Source organism: Haliotis asinina, chromosome 13 (genome assembly GCF_037392515.1).
Source record: "Haliotis asinina isolate JCU_RB_2024 chromosome 13, JCU_Hal_asi_v2, whole genome shotgun sequence".
NCBI lineage: Eukaryota > Metazoa > Mollusca > Gastropoda > Lepetellida > Haliotidae > Haliotis > Haliotis asinina.
This window is the reverse complement of record NC_090292.1, coordinates 22130604-22152978: the sequence shown is the minus strand read 5'-3', so window position 1 is coordinate 22152978 and position 22375 is coordinate 22130604. Positions and strand designations below refer to the sequence as shown.

Here is a 22375-nt window from a genome sequence, read left to right as displayed (position 1 = left end):
ACGAATTTCGGGTATATAGTAAGTCGAAGTACTACGTAATTAGAAAATATACTATGTCTTATTTAGTTTGTGTTGAAAACGATATTTTTTGTTAAATTCTGGTCATCACTGAAATGTTGCATTAAATAACTTTACCTCATCGACTGCACATTGTAAAGGTCGCTGTATTTTATGCACCTCATATATGTTAAATTGTGTGCACTTATACCGTTGTAAATGACAAACCGAACTGTAAATATTCAAACATGAAAACTATGAACTATGAAAAAAATACACAGAACAATGCCCCCAAAATCACATGGGTCATTTGTGCTATTCTGAAATAATCTGTGTTTCACCCAGATAGGGGGCGGTGGGGTAGCCTACTGATTACTGCTCGTCACGCCGAAGGCCTGGGTTCGATTCCCCACATGGGTACAATGTGCGAAGTCCATTTGCTGATGTCCCCCGCGGTGATATTGCTGGAATACTGTTAAAAAGCGGCGTAAAAATAAACTCACTCACTCACTAACCCAGATGGCCAAGAATTATTATTTTCTATATACACATATGCAAAGACGGACGTCTGTGAAATCACAGTTAACGAACTGAACGATTTTCTGTGAGAAATAAACCAAAACAATCATAGTGCTCTGAATCCTTAAAATATATGAAAAAGCTGCAATGTGACAGGTGGTATTGTTTATTGCTCATCATTGGAGTTACATGTTCATATATACAAATGTTGGAAAATCTCAGGAATCGTTGAATTGTTTATAAAACTTCAAATCTGTATACATGCAGCAAACGAGTATTACAGATGTGTTATAGAGAATGGGATTTGGTTAACATACAGTGTCAAGACATGAGTACATGCAGAATATGGTAACTTCTGTTTGTATAATGTGTTTGTATGCAGGGTATAACATACACCGTGTCCAACATATATCCAGAATACAATGTTAAGCGCCAGCCTATTTCAAAAATTAACTAGTGATGCCATGGTAACGTTAAGCTAAGAATATTGGAAAGACCGGTCCACATATTTTCAGTGAAGGTTCATCTAGTAACTGATTTAAGGATACCATAGTTATTTGCATTGACAGTTTAAGGACATATTGTTCAAGATACGATGGTACTGCTTCTAAAGCCAAATAACTATTGCCATCCTGCTCATACGACACAATTAATTACTTGACATAAAATGACAATACTGTGACCATCTAACGGTCATTTCTGATTTTCACTTTCCAACTGAAGGTAACTTGTTGGAGGAAAACAAAATACCTGTCAAAATACATGCGCACCCATGTTTGACTAGCTGGTATGATGTGTCGTATCCTGTTGGTAAAATCCATGTTTGACTAACTGGTATAATGTGTCGCATCCTATTGGTAAAACCAATGTTTGACCAGCTGGCATGGTGTGTCGTATCCTATCAGTAAAACCCATGTTTGACTTGCTGTTATAATGAGTCGTATACTATTGCTAAAACCTGTATTGTGTCCAATGTTATGGGATCATATGTCCAACAGGGTACAAACATCTTGCGGCAGGATGCTGATTGCTGACATGATATGACACAAGATGAATGATGGAATTATATCAGATGCTTCATTGCATTTCGTAACCTTGACTACGAGCAGCTCTTCGGCCATATTTGGATCCAAGCAATATTGCCCCGAAACATACCAGGAAGCCCAGCGTCAACATTCCAATGGCAATTCCGGCCAAGGCCCCTGAAACAGTTCACAGATGTTGTTATGATGGGTTGTCGATTTCCTTTATTTACAGTTTGTTGTTTAACGTCGCCTTCAGCACGTTTCCAGCGACATAACGCCGGGGTGTAAACAATAGTCTGAGTCAGATAATCCAGTGATCAACAGCATGCGCATCGATCTATGTACATGGGGTACAGTGATAAGTATCAAACCAAATCAGCGAGTCTGACCATGTCTGTCGCCGCTGAGGACGATTACTGACGATTAATTCTAATCCGAGTTTTCTGGTTATGTTTTGGGGGTTTTGATCTTTATTTTCTTTTTCTTTTTCTTTTTTTTTTGTTTGTTTTGTTTTGTTTTGTTTTTTGTTTGTTTTTTTTTGTTTGTTTTTTTGTTTTTGCTTGTTTTTTTTTGTTTTGTTTTTTATGCTTTTGTTATTTTGGGTTTATTTTCCTGTTTGTTTTGTTTTTCTGTTTACAAAATGAAAGAAGGACAGTGATGATTTGAGTCATCGTCATCAATGGTATTTATATGTAAGATTTTACATGTCTAAACGTGCTATTCTCGTTTACGGAATACCGGTAAGAGAAGGTGTTCGCAAAAATTCTCAGAAGGTAATGCATGCTTGATGTGCGAGCACTCACTAAAGATTTACCTGTTTGTTTGTTTGTTTTTGTTATTTTGATCTCTGTACATGTTTTGCACAATTGTACCAATCCCAACATTTGTTGATAACAGATCGATATGTAGCGAACGAATACCGATCTATATAACTGTAGAGAGGGATCGATGGATGGATGGGGTGACAGATATATGTGTGTGGTTATGTGTGTATATACAGATGCACACTATGCAATGTATCTTAAAATCTAATAGTTGCTCATGATATCAATCACTGGAGAGTCTGCCACAGATTCGCACAGCAGGAAAATATCTTACCCCCACTGTATCCCTCGGCAGGTGCCTCACATATCTCAATTGCGCTCAGCCTGAGCGGGTGGCGACGCACAGATCGTTTGTAAATCCTGGGTTCCAACTCGGGTAGGACTGGGTCGACTTCGAGTACAGGCTCATCCGCAGGCTCATCCTGCGGCTTATCCTTCCCCTTATCCTGAGGTTCATCCTGAGGCTTATTCTTCTCCTTAACCTCAGGCTCGTCCTCAGGGTCATCATCGGGCTGGGATGTGATGGGTTGAGCCATTGTCATGGGGGTAAAACCCCAAAGCTTGTCCGAGTACGGGATTGCAGTCAGATAGACCACCTGGAATATTGGACATGACGCTGATCGCATTTTGCGACAAGAGGTATCAGTAAAAGATAACACACCTCTGAAAAATAATCAGATTTACACTAACTTAACTCTCAGCTTAGCTTACGACGTACGCTACACTAAGATCGTTGTGATGTGCTGTAGTGACGGTACCAAGCTTAGGTCCCGATTTCTCGACATTAACATTAACTGAGTTTTGAGTTTCGTTTGAGTTTTTACTCAAATTTGAGTAACCACAGGAAAATACATCTGACAGAATGAACTGAAATCAATATTAAACTCAAACAAAGTGAACAATTTCAGTTTGGTGGATAGATTAAGTTTGTGTGGGCTTTTTATTTTTGAAAAATAGACATGAGTTAAAATTCAGCTATTTCATTTTGTTAAACGTAGTTTACATTTTGAGTAGAAACTTAAGTTTTTGTAAAGAAAAATGGCGCCAGGGTCTCTTTTTCCTTTTGTTATTTAATCGGGTAGTATGGTGATTCGAAAGACTGGCGGCATATAATGCTGTCTTTCGCTTCAGAGCATGCGATTCTGAAGATTTTGGCTAGATTACAGTCAATCAAAATGAAAACAAGATTGCGAATCCCCATAACTTTACCTTGCCAACAGAACATTTAAAACACAAATCGCTATTGGATTGTATTAAAATAGGGTAGTTTGGACAGTGAAACACGGGCACGTGCGGTACGTGATGAGCGTTAACTCAGACCAACCCTACGTCTTTTCCATGTTACATTTAATGAGCATACCCCTTGCGATATAAACCAATGAAATCGATATGAAACTACCATCGTTTGTTAAACAATTTTTAAGTTGGATAAAATTCTCAGATTTAAATGTGCATTTAGCAAAGCAAAAGTGTGAGGACTCGCAATCTTAATGTCATTTTATTGGATTTAATATTTTCTTTCAAGTGAAATTCGTTACGTTTTCACGGGAAACAGAGTATAGCTTTGTGTCACGACACCTACTGTGTCTGTGTCTTACAAATATCACATCTACGTAAGTTTACAAAAACTCGTAAGTGTGTTAAGACTGCTATTCTAAGATGGGTTTACGAAAGTTAAAGACTTTTCTTAAATTTGTACCTCATTGTGACAGTGCTATTCCCCCGATACATTTACGCCAGCTGCACATATTCCTTAAAAGTGTGCATCAACGTAAGACCAGAATTGCTCCGATAGGCTTACGTCAGTTAAAGATATCTCTTAAAAGTGCACCTCAACGTAAGATCACTATTCCTCACAGTGTCAGTTAAAGATATCTCTTAAAAGTGTACTTCAACGTAAGATCACTATTCCTCACAACGTCAGATAAGGGTATCTCTTAAAAGTGTACCTCAACTTAAGATCACTATTCCTCACAGTGTCAGTTAAAGATATCTCTTAAAAGTGTACCTCAACGTAAGTTCACTATTCCTCACAGTGTCAGTAAAAGATATCTCTTAAAAGTGTACCTCAACGTATCTTCGCAGCAGTACAGCATACGTCGTTCTTAAATGGGCTGATACACGATTTTCTAGTATGTCACTTAATACATACGGGGCTGCCGAGTAGTTAACGCATTTGTTCGCCACGTCGAAGATCCAGGTTTGATTCCCAACATGGATAAATTGTTTGAAGCACATTTCTCGTATCCCAGGTCGTAATAATGATGTAATATTGCTGTAAAACCCAGCTCAAACACTCTCACTTAATACATGTATATACATACAAGACACGTAGGCAAGACCAATCACGATGATCTAGACATATTACAGTCTAAGTATTCCTGGCGGTACGATAGCTTTGAGAACACGGACCAAGACATGCAGTAGAGTCATAGAAAGTCATGCAACACATGCGTGTCAAGCACACTCTCTTGTCTCAGATGCTGTTTATTTTCAGGCTGATTTTAGCAATATCCCAGCAACACCAGAAATGAGTTTCACAAATTGTGCCCATTTACGGACTTCGCCGTGACGAGAGAACGCTTTAACCTCTAGGCCTAACCATGTACCCCGAAATATCTGTGACAGAAGAAAGCGAGATGGGAAACGTCGCAGAGAGACAATATTGTTTTACGCAGTTTTTAACCAATATTCCAAAAGAAACCACGGACAGACTTTTAAAAGCAAACGTGCTCATTTGTGGAATCGAAACGAGGACTTCGGCGCGCGAACATTTTAACCTCAAGGTTACCCCCACCACCCCGTTCGTGTAAAGGATCGCGGTTACTGTTTTCAACCTAACTGATTTGAACCGATCCTAATCCAATTCGAAAGTGTACACTTTCTTTCGTCCACTGTGTAGAGCATGTAGTTTGTTGCCAGGGGATGTGGAATACTGGCTGACATTCATTCGCTTGACCCAGGTGTCGGAGGCGTCATAAACCTACAATGGTCGTTAGGCATAAAGAGACAACCAGCTTCAGCAGCTTTTGTCGACCCAGCAACATCTCACCAGGAATTCCTGAAAGTGTTGCTCCTTAATGAAATGCAACATCATCACTCACGTTCAAGTTCGGTCCTGTCTCTATAGTGACCTTCAGCTGCCCCTGTTTGATGCCGTTGGTGAGTGTCTGTGCTGCAGTGGCTAAGGGAGTCTGGGTGGGGAAGTTAGGGATATCGCCCTTAAAGGGGGTCGGGCCCAGGAGGTAGAACGCCACTTTGATGTACTTGTCACTGTGGTCCACCTGAAAAGACGAACTGATGATGATGAGGAGGAGGAGGAGGCCATTTACACCTTGGTCCTTATGAAAATGATGGCTATAATTTTGACTGAGGTCTACTCTAGGAACTTCGGTAGATGGGGCACTATTCTAGAAACATACGTTGATGGAGATCAACTCTTAGCTCAAAGGTCCTCGGGGATTAACTTATTGGTCAACTCTAAGAACATAGGTCGATGGTATATGTTCTAAGAACATAGTTTGATGGCATCGACTCTGGAACATAGGTTGATGATATCTCCTCTAAAAACATAGGTTGATGGCATCTGTGCTAAGAACAAAGGTCGATGGTATCTACTCTGGAACATAGATCGATGACATCTACTCTGGAACATAGATCGATGACATCTACTCTGGAACATAGATCGATGACATCTACTCTGGAACATAGATCGATGACATCTACTCTGGAACATAGATCGATGACATCTACTCTGGAACCATAGGTCTATGTTATCTACACTGAAAAATACGTCGATGGTATCTACTCTGGAATAAAAGTCGATATTATTTACTCAAGGTTCATAGGTCGATGTTATTTACTCTTGGGTCATAGGTCGATCGAATCCATTCTGGGAACAAAGGTCGACGGGGTCTACCCCAAGACCACGCGTTGACGAGGGTTTTCTCAGGACTGGAATGCCAACACAGGATGTATAAAGGCAATATTTGTTACTTACATCTAAGCTAGAGATGCGGAGAGGTGACACAGAGAGGAAAGCTACTAAGGCTTGTATCACCCAGGTTTTGAAGGCCATTTCGTCTGCCAGAACGTCTTTCGTGAAGTTACCTGAAGAAACGAGACCACAATGACCACCCCTTCTGTACTTTATCATGCTGATTTATTGCCTATCAAATCAAATCAAGTCTTGTTTTATTGCACTGATTTGGAAAATTCGATAACCGGAGTTCAAAAGCAGAAATGACAACGACCGCAGCTGGACATATGTTTATTTGAAATATAGTTGTCTGGATAGAGTAAAAGGCTTCCATGGATAGTTAGCGTCTTTATTGCAATGAATAGGGGGTTACGATGTGGGTTCAATCACCGGTTATCATAAATGTGTCACAAGTCTTACCTAGTTAGGTGTGTGTAAGAATAATTTCTTACTTCCTGTGAAGTTTAACATGTCCGAACCGTTACTGTATGAAGTACAGTGCCTCCTTTAACAAGGCACTAAGGTGATCGTGAGTCACTGTGGTAGCCATTGTGCAATGTTAAAGAACGGGGTGAAAGTTCACCTTGGTAACGGTTGCTTCGTGAAAGGAGCCCCTGGTCAGATACGTTATGGCTGTTTTACATAAAGTGGTAATAACGGCCAGTAGAGAATTTGATCATGGCGTTAGATTGTTTGTCATTTTCAATTCTGTCATCTACCTTTAATCACAGTATATCTATATATCTTAGATATATGTGAAGTCCAATTCCCGGTTTCAACAAGGACAGTGCTTGAATATTGCTGGAAGCTCAGTAAAACCACACCCATTCACTCACTAATTCAAATCTACCTTGCAGCAGAAATTGTTGAAACTGCTTCTCGGTGGAGTTGTAGCACTTGCCGATGTCGAATGTCCAGATGACTGGGGGGTGCTCATTGTAGTTGTAGATGTTGTAGATATAGTGTCGTACCTGTAACACCGACAACACCAAATGAATCCTGCTAGAGAACCGGAATAAGTTCGCTTGTCCGCTCACTCACTCACATACTCAAATATCCATCAGTCCACAAACACACACGATCATGGTCTCACTCGCTCACAACCTCATTCATCAAAAACTAAACCGCTCACTTACCGGCATTGCATCTCGGTGATCTATCAGTCCAGTCGCGGTTAGTACAAGTAAACACACATGCACGTCGCCATATGGACGAAATATTCTTACGTTAATGGAGGTTAAAACCCATTAATCTCACCTCACGTTACCTCTGCCCACCTCACCTCACCTCACCTCACCTCACCTCACCTCACCTCACCTCACCTCACCTCACCTCACCTCACCTCACCTCACCTCACCTCATCCATCCACTCACACACTCTCACCCACTCAACCATTCACTCATTCTCACAATGACACTCACTCACTCACTCACCCATCCACTCTCTCGCTCACCCACTCACTCATTCTAACAGTGACACTCACTCACTCATTCACTCATTCTCACAGTGATATTCACTACCTCAATCATGCATTCACTCATTCTCACAGTGTTATTCACTACCTCAATCATGCATTCACTCATTCTCACAGTGATATTCAATACCTCAATCATGCACTCACTCATTTTCACAGTGACTCACTCACTCACACAGTGACTCACTCACTCACCGGCTGCACGTGCATTGTGATGATGATTCCAACAGGCATCTGACTCTCGAACCTGCTCCCCATGTTGTCCTGCCATTCTTGCTGCATCATAGAAGGGGACGTTTATATGAAGAACAATTAACAGCAACCACTGTAAAACACAACTTGGGTATACCTATTACTTCTTATCAAAAAGACCTCCAGACAAAGGTGTGCTTCGACAAGCTCCATCCCTAATATGTAAACTCAATGACATATGGACGTTTCTCTGCAACGAGCTTCAGTAATAACTGTACAACTTGCAACTTGTCTGTCTGTTTGCAAGATTTGGACCTGGCAAATCCAGTGATCACAATCATGACCACTGATATACGCTAATGGGATGACCTTCAAAATTATTTTACTCGTATCTCGAGTCAACAACTACTGGGATAGACAACCAGCCAGCTGGCTTGTTATGAACTAAGGAAGCTGGGCACATGAATCTTTAATGCATATGTCTTCTATGTAACTGTTATGTTGAATTCTGCCAGATGAAAAAAAGAGTTTAGTTTTAGCAGTGTTCCAACAATATCACCGCGGGGGAGTCAAGAAACTGACTTCAAACATTGTACAATTGTGAGGACACGAAGCCAGGTCTTCGACGTGACTGGCGAATGTTTTAGCAAGTAGGCTACCCCACTGCTTTGTACAGATTCATCCTGGAATACAGCGAGTGGGCCTTTTGATGGACTTTCCGGAGGAGCGACAATTCCAAGGTCTGTAATTAGTGCTCTAATTAACAGCATGCTGTAAGACCATGTGAAGGTTTGCTTAAAACTTTGAGCATACCTGACAGTAAGATCGCTACTATCAACCTCATCACTACTACTACCACCACCACGGCCGTTCCTGCTACCACTGCTACTACTGCTGCTGCTAGCACACCTGGACGACTGCTGGCACTACTACTGCTACTTCTGCTGCTGTTAGTGCTTCTACTACTACTACTACTACTGCTGCTGCTGCTGCTGCTGCTGCTGCTGCTACTGCTTCTGCTACAGCTAGCGCTATTGGACTGCTGATGACACTGACACTGATACTACTGATAATCCTACTACTAACACTGCAGATGTTGATACAGCTGCTACTGTGGCCTTTCTGCTATTTCGTATGTTACTACTAATGCTACTGCTACTGCTGCTTCCTCTACTGCTACTGCTACTAGTACAACTGCTGCCTTGCAAGCGCAGCTTCTGCTATTGGGTCGTTATTGCTGCTACTACTACTACAACTGCTGCTTCGGCTGCTACTCCTGCTACTACTACTACTACAACTGCTGATACCTTTAACCATACACATCACCAGCTGCTGCTGCTACTACTCCTGCTGCTACTACTACTGCTGCTACTGCTACTGCTACTGCTACTGCTACTGCTATTACTGCTACTACTGCTACTACTACTACTGCTGCTACTGCTGATATCTTCAACTATACACATCACCACTACTATCCCTTGCATTACAATATCCTCCAATACGGATACTACTTCAAGTACAACTGCGCATGCATCCGTAACCACAGTTTCGACGTACCCTGGCGAAGTACCACTCCCACGTGGTGTTCATGGCGCTGCCCACTGGCCAGTTGTCCTTGTCCGTGATCCATACGTCACACTCTATACCACGCATTGTTTTCTGAAAACAATAACAGGCACCGGGTGACTGAGTGAATTTAGTTATACGCCTCACTCAGCAACCACCCAGACGTATGGCGGCGGTTTGTAAATAATCGAGTCTAAAACACACAAACCAGTGATCAGCAGCATGACCATCGATCTGCACAATTGGGAACCGATGAACCTGACCACCTGATTCCGTTAGTCGCCTCTTACGACAAGCAAAGTCGGCTTTTGGGGCAAGCATAGATTGTTGAAGACCTACTCTACCCCGGATATTTACGGGCAATATCAGACATTCAGGTCAGGTGATGTGTGCTTGGAAATAGGTATCAGATGATCTCCAGAAAAAAGTGTGTTTGAACGACAACTATCTTTGACGAAAGCTCCATAACATGACCCATAACCTTGTCCCTGTAAGAAGCTTCAATAACAATTGCACAAATGGTAGCAATCGGTCGATAATTAGTAAGTTTTCGATTTTACTATTTATAGCTATTACCAGTCATACTGAATATACAGGTAACCTAATCAATGAAGTCAGAGTTGCCGCCCTTGGGGATGCCAGCACCTTGTGATCTCGGTCCGTCCTTGCGGTTTTACCTTGGATAACCAGGTCGCAAGCCCATAATGCCTGCACCACTTCTACACCAGCTATCATTCCAAAACAGAACTGATATAAAATTCATTCATTCATTCTCAACTGACGGTTTAAATACTTACGAGGCCTTCGTATGCAATGAAATCAGTCTTGTTCGTGAAAAAGAATTCTGAGCTACTCCGCATGCGCACGGACGTCAGTCCAGATGTTTCAGCATCAAACCCGTAAGCGGAAATCAGATTGACAGTGCAGTTGTTGTTGATCTCGTCTCTAATATAGGCAATCCCTGAAATTGTTAAACGATAATTACATAGCTGACTGACTCTTGTTACGTGCAACAGATGTGCTTATCTTCATCCTTTGTTACTAAAGAAAGCATTGAAATGATACAGTTACTTGTCCATTATAAACATTTACATGTCTATTATGTTAAAAAATCTAAATGCATACACGAAAGCAGATGAGAGGGTTCGGGTGAACCTTACGTAAGTACGATGCTTAGGCTTGTGCTCAGTTCGTTCCCTTAAGCCTTTCCACATACTCGTGAAGATCCGTGTTAAAACTGGTCTTCAGTAACCCCACATGTCGTTAGAGACGACTAACAGGATCGACTTGCCAGGCTAGATGACTTGGTTGACACATGTCATCGTTTGCCAGTTGCGAAGATCATTGTTCATGCTTTTGATCTTTGAACTGTCTGGTCCAGGCTCGACTCTTTACAGACCGCCGCAATAACACAATATTGTTGTGTACGGCGTTCACCAACAAACCAACTAACACTTTCCCACGCAGCTGACGATTTGGACTACTCTCAGCAGTGAGTGAGGTTAATTTTACGTCGTATTTCGCAATGCTCCAGCAGCGTCATGATCAGGCACAATGGAATGGACTTTACACATTTTACCGAACCCACGGCTTCGGAGTGACGAGCAAAAGCGCGACGAACGTACCAAGAATGAAAATCTCCCTAGCACTGCAGCGTTCTGCATTATCTGGAGTATCTGGAGTTTTGACTCGCGCATGAAATACTCATAGATAAAGAACTTTGGCTTGTTTGTTGTTTTACGCCGCAAGTGACCAATGCCGATCCAGACACTCCAGTGATCAACATTATGAACATCGAACATGTGGAAAGCCAATTCCTGTGATATTGCTGGAATATTGTGAAATGCAAGTGAGAGTTAGGTTTTAAGCCACCTTTGGCAATATTCCAGCAGTATCACGGCGGGGGATACCAGAGATATGCTTCGCCCATTGTACCCGTGAGGGGAATCAAACCCAGGCCTACAGGGTGACGAGCGAGCACTTTACCCACTGGGCTACCCCACTGCCTCTATCTGATCCGTGACATGAGGTCATGAACTTACCTGTATTGAAATCATGTATTTCCGTCGTTATGTGTGTGTTTGCGTTTGGACCTTCCAGGTTACTGGGTGTGTACTCCAACTTGACAAGTTTATTGTCATGGTCAAAATATTCCTGGAAAAAGAGACGTTGAACACATCAAGTCGATTTCAAGAAAGGCGTTTTAATGACTTGCAGATTTGGTTTGCTGTGTACTTTGTCTAACGCCACACTCAGCAATATTCCAGCTATATATATTTCAGCCTCGACGAGACAATCAAGTGATCAACAGTATCGATCTAAGCAATTTGGATACGACATGAATTAACTAAGTCAGATTACCAGTGAGTGAGTGAGTTTAGTTTTATGCCGCACTCAGCAATATTCCAGCTATATGACGGCGGGATGTAAATACTCGAGTCTGGACCAGACAATCCAGTGATCATCAGCATGAGCATCGATCTGAGCAAGTGGGAATTGATGACATGTGTCACTAAAGTCAGCGAGCCTGACCACCCGATCCCGTTAGAAATCCCTCATTCAGTGATGTCACGGGTTGCTCAGCATTAGAAAGGTAAACAAAAACGTAACAGTCAGTACATGACATCAGTCATAATGTTTTAATCCAATAGAATAAATAGAAGAAAAAAAACATTGTGACATCATTTGATCTGTCGAGAAAAAAACCGCTTCTTCATTTGTCAGGTCACTGTGTGGCCACAATGTACGTTGCACATGTGTATAAATACATTTTAACTTCACAAAGTCATGCCCCTTTTTCCTGACAGGATTCGCTAACTATGTGTTCACATTTACGATTATCTGAATATATTGATAATGGATCGTAATCGGGTGAGTATGCTTTCTGAGTCATGGCCTGTGAATGGTGCAGAAAGTAAAGGGACGTAACTCGACACAGCTAAGCAGATACGCTTACCGTCATGTATGAAATTTGCTTGGCTTCAGGAACCTGGACCTCTGCGCCAAAGCTGAAAGTGTTGGACGGTTTGGGCGGCTTGGTCCGTGTTTTCATCCCCTGACAGTAGGCTCCCTGGGGAGTCTACAACACAAAATATCTCAGAATTTCAGTGATTGAGTTTTTCAGCTCTATGATAGCAATACCACGCAGGGTAAGACCGAACGTCACACATTGTAACCAAGTGGGGAATCGAACCTGGGTCTCCGGCATGACTAGCTGACGCTTTAACCACTAGGCTATCCCACCGCCCCTTAGTTTCAGTGATCAGACTTTTCCAAAATATTTGGGATCTCCATGATTGGCAGGGCGGTGGCGTAGCCTAGTGCTAGCCTAGCAGCCTAGTAGTTTGCATAATGTGAAGCCCCTCCGTGGTACACCCTGTTGGTGATGTTGCCGTTATTTTGAAAAAACGGTGTAAAACTAAACTCACTCAGTTCAGGATGGTCCTTTTTACAGTTCACGTTCACACTTACAAATGAAAACTTTTTTTCACTCAAATTAATCAGCAAGATCCCATCCGCCTAAGGCAATGCGACTTTCTTGAAGTTCTGGTAGTTCGGCTGGTGAGCTTTTAGTAAGTGAGTTTAGGTTTTCGCCGGTTTTAGCAATATTCTAGCAATATCAAGGTGGGGCAGAAATAGGCTTCATACTTTGCACCCATGTGAGGAATCGAACCCGGGCCTTCGGCGTGACGAGCGGACACTTTAACCACTAGGCTACCCCATGGCTCCGATGTAACAGAGTTCGAATAACGCTTGAGCAGCAGCAGTTTTCAGGTATTACCGAATGTTACCAGTGGATCGGATCTCAGGTGAAAGTCGCAAGTCCTGCTCCAAGGGTTACCACGGCAATGACCAACACAAGAGGTACAATTACAGTTCCACTTGCTATCCACTGCTTTTAATGTGTGTGTTCTAGATTGATTTGTTTACTCTCTTCCAGATTTGTTAATTTACCTCAAACTTCTCAGTTTCTCCATCCAACGAGTTCCTGTATTCTGCGAACTCGTATATGTGCTCAAAGTCCCTTGACACTGTGCCGTTCCAGATTTTCCCCGTCACGTGACAACGAACAGGAACTTGTGGTGTATCCTGGGAAGTCTGCCACTCTGTGCCTGCAAAAGGTCACGTGATCTGTTGATGTGAGATGACGTACGTCTACACCAGATGCGGAAACGTCATTTCCTAAACAAAGCGGTCGTCCAAGCTAATAATAATTTGTTTTTAATTTTACATGTGCTAGGGTTAATCGAATGACTTATTCTTTCCCTAATGTCATTGTTAAATATACGGAAAGCGGATTCGTGGCAATTTAGCAGTGTACCAGTAATATCTCGAGAAGGGGATACCTGAAATGGACTTATCTCATTGTACCAATGTGGGGAATCGTATACAAATCTTTGGCGTGACGATCCAAACATTTCGCCACCAACTCCACTGCCCTCCGAAAAGAATAGATTTTCAGTTACACTGCATGCACAGATTATATAACCCTACAATCGTGAGAGTGAGTGGGTTTAGTTTTACGCCGCATTCCAGCTACATGGCCGCGAGCTGTAAATATTCGAGCCTGGGCCAGAAAAGCCAGTGATCAACTGTATGAATTACTGAAGATCAATTCTAACGCGGATCTCGACGCTCCAAAATTGTCAGTATTTAGAAATCAGTATTTAGTCCTTGAACATACATGTAAGTACACACTGTGCTTTGTATTTTTATTTTATAGTTTTGATCATAACACCAACAAACAAAAAATACACTACGAGTGACAACGATGCTGAACATGTGACATCGTTTTGTACAAAGAATAAAAAAATAAAAAATAAAAACAAATAATAAAAAATAATGATAAAAAATCATCCCTTCGACGTCAGATTTTAAAACTCCTCAAATGTCATGAATAATATAATAAATAATATCATCTTTACAGTCTGTTTGTATCTTGTAATTTATTAAAATAGTATCCCAAGCTGAAACTAAAAACAATGATACTAAACAAGTGACATCGTTTGCATACAGAATGGTAAAAGTAAAAATTCTCCCTCGCCTTTTTAGCAAATAATGATTATAATTGACCACTCACATAGGGCACACTATTCCTACCCCGGATAATCCAAGCTGTCTTTGAAGGGCCGGAACGTTAATAGTCACATGGTGTATCCCATCGGATACCCGGAATTTGCCGGGTAAATAGGGGCACTTTTGAACAAACCTACCTTCTTTAAGTAAGATCACATAGGCGCTCAGTTGTGGGGCGGGACATACGTACTACACTAAGGTTTCTCTTTGATACTCTAATCAACTCAAGGGCGGTGGGGTAGTCTAGTGGTTTAAGCGTTCATTCGTCATGACGAAGACCGGGTTCGATTCCCAACATGGGTACAAGGTGTGAAGCCCATGTATGGGCTTCCCGCGGTAATATTGCTAGTACATTAAGTAAAACGCACTTTTCGGCCCAAACCAGAAAAATACCATTTGGTGACGCCGCAGTCTAACGAAACGCTCGTAAAATACACGCTAAACACATCTCTTCAAGCAGTTATATAGTTCGAATGCCTGGACATGAATCAGATGTTTGTTTCCTTCCATTCCAAATGGCTGCAATAACATGAGGAGAGTAAAACACTACGGCTAGATTTTATCTGGGATGTCACTCTTCAAGGCCTGGCTGGCAGAAGAGAACACCCGATACATGTTTGTTTGTTTGTTTGTTTGTTTGTTTGTTTGTTTGTTTGTTTGTTTCGTCCTTGCTGGCAGAAGGGAACACCCGATACATGTTTGTTTGTTTGTGTGTGTGTTTGTTTGTTTGTTTGTTTGTTTGTTTGTTTGTTTGTTTGTTTCGTCCTTGCTGGCAGAAGGGAACACCCGATACATGTTTGTTTGTTTGTTTGTTTGTTTGTTCCACGTCGCACTCATCAATATTCCAGCTGAATTGCAGCGATCTGTAAATAATCAAGTCTGGACCAGACAATCCAGTGATCAACAACATGAGCATCGACCCACGCCATTGGGAACCGATGCCATGTGTCAACCAAGTTAGCGAGCTTGACCATTCAATCTCGTCAGTCGCCTCTTGCGACAAGAATGTGTTACTCAAGAACCTCATTCAGTCACTCACTTGTACAGTGAGCCTGACCACCCGATACTGTTAGTCGCCCCTTACGACTGATTTACAGGAGATCAATTCTAACTGAGTCGTTTTATGAATGCGTGACAGTGAGTGAGTGAGTGAGTGAGCTCAGATTTACGTCGCACTCAGCAATATTCCAGCTACATAGCGGCGGTCTGTACACTGAGCAGACAATTCAGTGATCAACAGCATGAGCATCGATCTGCACAATTGTGATGACATGAGCCCACCAAGGTAACGAGCCTGACCACCCGATCCCGTTAGTTGTTCCTTAGGCCAAGATAATTGGTTGATTGTTTGTAATGCCGCACTCAGCATACTCCAGTTATATGTCAGTGGTGTGAAAATATTCGACGATGGATCAGACAATCCAGTGATCAACAGCATGAGCATCGATCTACATATATGGGGTACGACGACATGGGTCAACAACACCTGCGCATCTGACCACAAATTCCCTTAGTCGCATGGTCCCCTTCAATCGCAAGCCTGGGTCGCTGGAGGCCTATTCTACCCCGGACCTTCACGAGTCGAGTGACAGATTGAGTAAACTCACGCGAGAAGTGCCAAAGAACTGTCATGGTGGCGTCCATATCCGCCCAGTATACGCATGACTTCCACGTGTCTGTCTGTATCCCTCGCACGACCTGTATCCCAATATACTTCTCCGGCGTCGACCCACCAAACCGCAAAGCTCCAGCGGCGGTGTAGATCCGGTCCGTGCCGTTGGCGAAAGTCTTCGCGCCGAAAATGAACCTGTTTGGATCGTGGGCCAGATCAGTCACGCTGCACTGGAAATTGGAATCTGGAACAATAATTACGTGAAATCTTTGAATGACTACTAGAAGTCATCCTGGATACGTCCAGATGAATTTCCACCATACCCTGGATGCATCTACCGCGAATACACGTTGAATTTATTACGTTTAAAATAACTTTGAAAGCGGCGTAAAACTTTACTCACCTGGCATTGGTAACACCACAATCAGCTCGTTGAGATCATAGTCGTATATCGCGATGGCCTCAACGCCGTTCTCAAACTGATCGATGGCACCTCTGTTGTTGATCTCGTCGTACCACTCCTGAATGTCGGTGGTGTAGTTCTTGTCAATGATGTTAGCCTCAACCCTCACACTGAACTGCTTTGGGAGGTTTGGTCGCTTATGTGTCGCATCTAGGAAACAAATGAGCATTTTGCGTTTCAAGAAATTGTACAACTATTACCGTCCTACCTAACTTGAAATTCCCCTTGAATGTGTAGCTAAGAATTCGAATTTTTTCATCTTCAACAACTTCAACTGTGTGTCATATAGGTCGATTAACAGAATGGTTTGTTAGTCGCGTTGACTTGGTTACTGATGTTAAGGAGGGATAACTGACAAATAAATATCTTGCTAGAAAATCCAAGGTTTGTTTCCATTAACAAAATTCATCTTCGTCTTGAAATGAAAGCACCATTGGGTTTGGAAATGACGTCATTACTGCAATCATTCTTTCAGATACACAGGATGACATCAAATAACAACGCAATGTAGAATCTGAATGCGTAGTTCGATATTCCCGATGTCAATCACAGGTCCAGTCTCTGTTACAATGTCTAGAACTCGGCTGAGACGAACTCTCTTTTTTGTCGAACTCATCTCTTCTGTCCCTATTCCCTTATATTTACCATTATTTCGACGCTTACAGATATGTCGAACATCTTTGTTTTTTTTTCTAATGATGCTAAGATTGGAAAAAGGGCTTTCACTATGCACTAAGCATACTAAATAAGGGAGACAACTCTTGAAGGCTTAGAAGGCAGCTCATTACGTCAAGAGTTATCTCCCTTGTCTGAGCAGACGGCTTCCTGTGTTGACATGGCAGAATTTACAGCAAGAGAGAAAAGAAAGCTCATTCTAGATGATTTTGAAAGGGGTGAGGCTGATGCTAAAGTGTTAGCTTGTAGACTTGGTATTCCTCTGTCTACAGTATACAGAACTTTGAAGAATATTCAAACAGGAACCGGGATAGAGCACAAAGCAGGGGCAGGTCGGCCTAGGAAATTCAGTGTTGTGGATCGCCGAAGACTTGGGCAGATTGTGAGTAGGGGCAAATTGAAAAGTGTTGAGAACATCAGAAATGAAATGATTAGCAGAGGAAGTCCTCAGGTATGCAATGAAACAGTTAGGCAGGAATTACAGAGACTTAATTGGGTGAAAAAACGTGGAATTCCCTCGCCGTTGATGAAAGATGCACAAAAGGAAAAATGTTTAAACTGGTGTCGGGCTCACAAAACAGTGGTTGTCGGGCGAAAATGTTCAAGTTTTAGACTGGCCCAGTTACAGCCCAGACCTAAACCCAAATGAGAATGTGTGGGGGGTCATGAAGGACAGAATAAACCAAAAGGGACTGAGAAATATTGAAGATATGAAGGCCGAGGTGGTCCAATATTGGGATACCCTGTCACACGATTACCTACAAACTTTGATGGGTAGTGTGCCTAGGAGTATTCAGGCATGCATTGCTGAGCGAGGAGGTCTAACAAAGTACTAAAACAAGACTGTGACTGTAAAAGGATGATGTTTTAACATGTTTATGTAAGTAAAACGCCAGAAGTTAATAAACGTAATGAGTTACATGACGCAACATGATTCTCAATAATTTCTGGGAATACTATATATAAGCTGGTATGATGTTCTGTATGTTAAATAAACAAATAAAGAAACCTAAACACGATCACAAAGACCGTAACATTCCAATACAATGTATTAACATTGACATTCATCAGTTTTGGGGTTTTTTTTGTCTGAAATATAACTGCAATAAGTTAAGGTAAACTAAGACAAACATTGTCCACGAAACGTTTTAAAAAAACAAAATCGAATTGTGGTCCGCCAACAATTTGTTTCTTGGTTTGTCTGCACTATGATATTATTTACAAACTGTCTACCATCCAGGATCCGGATCAGTGTCACATGACAGGATCCGGGTCAATGCCACATGATTAGTTGGTCGTTGTTTAAGGCCGCACTCAGCCATATTCCAGCTATGGGGCGTTGGTCTGTAAACGATCAAATCTGGACCAGACAATCCAGTGACTGACACCATGGACGTCGACCTACACATTTGAGATTCAATGACATGTGTTTCCCAAGTCAGCAAACCTGCAAGCATGGGTTGCTGAAAGCTAACACAAGCGTATTTTGCCACATGAAGATTGCAGATGTGCCCTGAAGTAATAGACTGGTTCCCCTGCCCTATTCCTACAAGCTTTGTGTAGCCAGCTTGCTGAGCGTAGCATAGGCAGAGTACCAGTCTACCTGAAGTAATTGCTCAAAGCGCCGTTAACCCAGACACTCTATCTAAAGATGATGAAAGCTGTTTATATAAGCACATTTCGCATCTGTTCCAGTACATACCATTTTGGTCCACTGTCAGTTGTGTGCATACAGTCGTGTCCCAGCCATGCCCAGATACAGGAGTTGTCGCCATGGTAATCACCATGGCAACATAAAGCGACAGGCACCTCATGGTGTAAACCCTCAGATCGCCCACTTCTGAAATTGCGTGAGCAAAGTTTTATATGCAATATGCAACATAATTTGTTTCGCAAAAAAGAACGATTTACTTGAGTGAAATATGATGTATTTGGAATTACGCTTCTTCAAGCGTCACATTATCACAAAACCTGTTCCATTTACATAAAAAAGAAGTTAATCCTTGTGTGACGAACTTTTAAACACTTATTCCCAAATGCTTAGAAAAATATTTATGAGAACGTTCTTCTCATGCACATAGCTTGCAGTAGAATTTAAACGGTATTAAGACGAAATGTCGGGCACTGTTCACTAATCTATAGCGTTTAAGAGTTATGTACCCTGAGTTATCTTCTCGAACTTTTCATGGATCTACGCCTTCATTCAATATTAAATAAAAGCGATATGAATTTACAATACAGCGCGCAGAAAGAAAACATTGACATGAATATATCTATCTTCAGATGCAGTTACATATCCACATTTCGTAGTCACCATTCACGAAAGAAACACCCCTTTTTCTGATCTCTTATAGACGATAATACAAGTCAGGGGTGTCATGATCGTATCACCAAAGACAAATATCCTCGTCAGAATCAATTCACCATGTTAGAAACACATTTACAGAGCGTAATCTAATAATTGTGTGTATTGATTTAATATAAAACCTTACCCCAAATCGCACAGAACAGATCTTTAGTGTATAACGATGGTGAACTCCGATCTCTGATAACAGCGTTGCTATCTAGCAGGTCACTGTATATGTAAATTGATAAGTGTTGTATCTACAATTACAGCCTGGCACTGCATCTCTTTGTGATATGTACATGTATTGTGAAATGTGTTCTTACAGAGAAGGATTGTTAAGAGAATATTGGAGCCCCGATAGATTGCACTCGATTTTGACATACTAGTTTCTTGTGTGACTTTCTCGTGTGACTTTCTCCTACCTGATCGTTAATATTTTTAAGGATCTTATTTCTATCATTTAATTCAATTCATAACTGAACGCTTCTTCTGTAACAACGTTTGTAACAACTCCTGTAACAACGTCTGTAACAACTTTTGTAACAACTCCTGTAACGACTTCTGTAACAACTCCTGTAACAACTTCTGTAACAACTCCTGTAACAACTTCTGTAACAACTCCTGTAACAACTCCTGTAGCAACTTCTGTAACAATTCCTGTAACAACTGTTACTTGTTGTGTATTTCTGTCCAGGTTCCAGCCGATGCTGGTAATACATACACACGGAGTAACATATTTAAACAGCTGGATTGTGGTTTTGTGGAAATGCTGATTGCCTTTCTAAACATACTTCCTTAAACTACTCACTACATGTTATGTGTATATATATGGATACGTCTAATCCAGATTTCTGCAGTAACTTGGGGGAGCCAACTGCAAACCTTATGCAGACATGCATCAAATTGAGGAGAAACATATGCGTGTGCACGTATCGTGCATGTGAACTGCTACGTCTTGGTGAAGAATTCGCCAATTGATGTTTATGATTTTATTGAACTCGTGACAATGATCTTTTCAAGGTTACGAATTGGCTTTCCAATACATCTGTTCATGTGTATATAGTACCCTTTTTCCATTATGGAATGTGCTACAAAATGTAATCAGCTGTTGCCTGAACTAATTGACTAATGGGACTCATCGTTTGAACGTGAGTGTAGATGAAGGCAATCTATATGTGACAGTAGTGGTATATCTAACAGTGAATATACTGCATATACCTTCTTTCTGTCAATAGCACGGCATTTTAGATTGCGTACGTGCGTGTTTGAGTGTGTGAGTGTGTAATTTGGTAAGAATTTATCTACTTTTAATTTGTTATGATCACATGTGCATGTCCAAAAAAATGAAATACCTCTTATGCCTTAGGAAGTCGCGTTATCACACGGTGTCTATTGTGTGTGATACAAACATTTTGTATCATTGAAGAAAGTGTAGAGAATAGAATAGAATAGAATTGAATTATCATATGTTGGCATGTAGTATCAGGTGAAGCCTTCACATGTTGGCACGTAGTATCAGGTGAAGCCTTCACATGTTGGCACGTAGTATCAGGTGAAGCCTTCACATGTTGGCACGTAGTATCAGGTGAAGCCTTCACATGTTGGCACGTAGTATCAGGTGAAGCCTTCACATGTTGGCACGTAGTATCAGGTGAAGCCTTCACATGTTGGCACGTAGTATCAGGTGAAGCCTTCACATGTTGAAGCCTTCACATGTTGGCACGTAGTATCAGGTGAAGCCTTCACATGTTGGCACGTAGTATCAGGTGAAGCCTTCACATGTTGGCACGTAGTATCAGGTGAAGCCTTCACATGTTGGCACGTAGTATCAGGTGAAGCCTTCACATGTTGGCACGTAGTATCAGGTGAAGCCTTCACATGTTGAAGCCTTCACATGTTGGCACGTAGTATCAGGTGAAGCCTTCACATGTTGGCACGTAGTATCAGGTGAAGCCTTCACATGTTGGCACGTAGTATCAGGTGAAGCCTTCACATGTTGGCATGTAGTATCAGGTGAAGCCTTCACATGTTGGCATGTAGTATCATGCCAAAACTTCATATGTTGGCATGCACTATCATGTGAAGTCATCAAAGACCACAACCGATCTTATAAAACACCCTTATTTCTGGGCTGGTTATATACTGGCAGTTGGGAATCTAAGGTCAAGTTATTGCCTTCGATCCGGTACAGGTTCAATCCAATGAGGGTAATCTCGTGTGATACCACGAAATATTTGAGGACAGAACTCTGACTCACAAACGGTGAGACTCCAGTATATCTCTACACTGATATCTACACTGGATACTGCAGTGAAATGTTGTCCAAAATTACGTTGATAAACCTACCCTGAGGACAACGAGGCCAAGCCCACATCAACAACTTGATGAACAACGCTGTATTGTATGTGTCAGCATCTATATTGTACATGACTTATCACAGCACGTGTCGAGCAATGTCGGAGAAATGTGAGTGAAAGTGTAAAGTTTTATGCCGCGTTCATCAATATTCCAGCAATATAAAGGCAGGGGTAGACCAGAAATAGGCATCACACACTGTACACCTGTTTGGAATCGAAACCAGCTGCAGACCTTCCGCGAGGTGTACGGCCGATTTAATCACTAGGC

At 41.8% G+C, this 22375-nt stretch overlaps 1 protein-coding gene across 1 annotated transcript; it reads right to left on the bottom strand.

The window, feature by feature from the left end:
- Nucleotides 1–666: 666 nt before the first annotated feature.
- On the bottom strand, nt 667–19959 carry LOC137259263 (uncharacterized). The gene is made up of 15 exons (XM_067796894.1): nt 19896–19959; nt 19106–19243; nt 16669–16878; nt 16261–16509; nt 13532–13689; nt 12534–12656; nt 11620–11731; nt 10375–10538; nt 9569–9670; nt 8015–8095; nt 7195–7315; nt 6366–6475; nt 5470–5649; nt 2640–2961; nt 667–1718 (listed from the first exon to the last, which is right to left on the bottom strand). Exons 2-15 carry the CDS (start codon nt 19215–19217, stop codon nt 1594–1596), a joined length of 2169 nt encoding a protein of 722 aa, XP_067652995.1. The 5' UTR covers nt 19218–19243; nt 19896–19959; the 3' UTR covers nt 667–1593.
- Between the last annotated feature and the right edge of the window lie 2416 nt (nt 19960–22375).

What these genes read in the sequence shown, in the direction of transcription:
- LOC137259263 (XM_067796894.1), bottom strand. Translation starts at nt 19,217, where the DNA reads ATGAGGTGCCTGTCGCTTTATGTTGCCATGGTGATTACCATGGCGACA. An exon ending in TGTGGTGTTACCAATGCCAG is followed by an intron (nt 16,510 to 16,668) that starts GTGAGTAAAGTT and finishes TTATTGTTCCAG; the next exon opens with ATTCCAATTTCCAGTGCAGC. An exon ending in AGCAAATTTCATACATGACG is followed by an intron (nt 11,732 to 12,533) that starts GTAAGCGTATCT and finishes CTCTTTTTCCAG; the next exon opens with GAATATTTTGACCATGACAA.